At 55.9% G+C, this 1,266-nt stretch overlaps 1 protein-coding gene across 1 annotated transcript in view; it reads right to left on the bottom strand.

Annotated features, from left to right (window-relative positions):
- The window catches only part of usp34 (ubiquitin specific peptidase 34), a 47,800-nt gene that overhangs the window by 38,914 nt on the left and 7,620 nt on the right, over window positions 1-1,266 (bottom strand). The window contains 3 exon segments of the mRNA XM_019889635.1: window positions 67-337; window positions 592-806; window positions 876-1,249. Of these exon segments, the coding sequence (XP_019745194.1) occupies window positions 67-337; window positions 592-806; window positions 876-1,249 (860 nt within the window).

Here is a 1,266-nt window from a genome sequence, read left to right as displayed (position 1 = left end):
GGCTGGGGGACCGCAAAAGACGCTCGATCAAAATACATTTGAAAAGCAATCAAGGGAGGAGGGAAAACCCTCGGACTCGATATTTTGGGTGGATTTTTTTTTTTTTCTTTCTTTCATGTACTTTCTTGAACCCATTTGAGTTGATTTTGTTTTCAAATAATAATGATAATAAATCGAAAAACTGACATGGCCATCCATTTTTTTACATGTTTACGTACAGCGTCGTCGTCCTGCACCAGGTCCCACAGCAGCGTGTTGCCCTTCTTGCAAACGTTGTCCAGGTTGACGTCGGTCACGGCGTGGCCGCCCGAGTACGGGTGTTTGTGCGCGGTCGGACCTGGGCGGCAAAAAAAAAAAAACACTCCAATAAAGGTGAAGACAATGACTTCCATCGGGTTTACGTTCGCCGCCACACCTTGGCGTTTTCAAAAAAAATAAAGAAATAAAATACAAAATAAAATACACAGCTATGGATTTGACAGAAAACGAGTTCTGCGGCGACTGCGGACCTCGTACTCAATATTACTCAGGCATATATTCTTTATCCTCAGCCCAAAAATCGTCGCAACTTTTTTTTTTTTTGGTCCGTACCTTGCACCAGGTGCTCGTGGTAGATGGACGCCAGGTTGGGGAGGTGCTGCTGCAGATGTGAGCTGAGTTCGGCGTGCGAATTGATCTGGGCCAGCTCCTCCTCGCAGCCCGACTCCTCGCCGTCAAAGTCGGCCATGTTCTTCTCCGACTTGGCGCTGACCTGCGAGCTGCTGCAGCTCACGTCGTCGGCGCTCAGCATGTCCTCCGCCGCGGCCCTGCGCGCGCAAACGCAACTCGCTCAGAGAGAGCGGGGCGGGGCGGGGCAAGCGGCGGCGACGACTTACCCTTCGTGATGGTGATGATGATGATGGTGGTGGTGGTGCTGCTGGCGCTGGCGACGACGGTGATGATGCTGCGGGCCAATGAAGCGGCGGCAGTTGAAGATATCTCCGCCCATGGCGTCGCCCAAGAAGTCGGCGGGCCGGGGCACGCAGCCCGGCTCCTGGCTGCCGTCAATCGCCTGGGAGGTCTGCGCGGACGAGGACGCCACGCACGCGTCCATCATCCTCATCCGACTGTCCAAGGAGGCGGAGGCGGCGGCGGCGGCCATGACGGCCGACGTTTCCGGGCTGAAGGGGAGGACCTTTGGTTTGGCGCCCTCGCCGAGAGCCTCGCCCGCCTTCCTCTTACGCGACTCCGCTTGCTCCCGAGGGTCCTTCTGTCAGACGGGGGCGC

This window comes from Hippocampus comes, unplaced genomic scaffold, assembly GCF_001891065.2.
Source record: "Hippocampus comes isolate QL1 unplaced genomic scaffold, H_comes_QL1_v1.1 scaffold301, whole genome shotgun sequence".
Taxonomy (NCBI): Eukaryota; Metazoa; Chordata; class Actinopteri; order Syngnathiformes; family Syngnathidae; genus Hippocampus; species Hippocampus comes.
The sequence above is the reverse complement of the archived record's forward strand: the minus strand, read 5'-3'. Positions and strand labels throughout refer to the sequence as shown.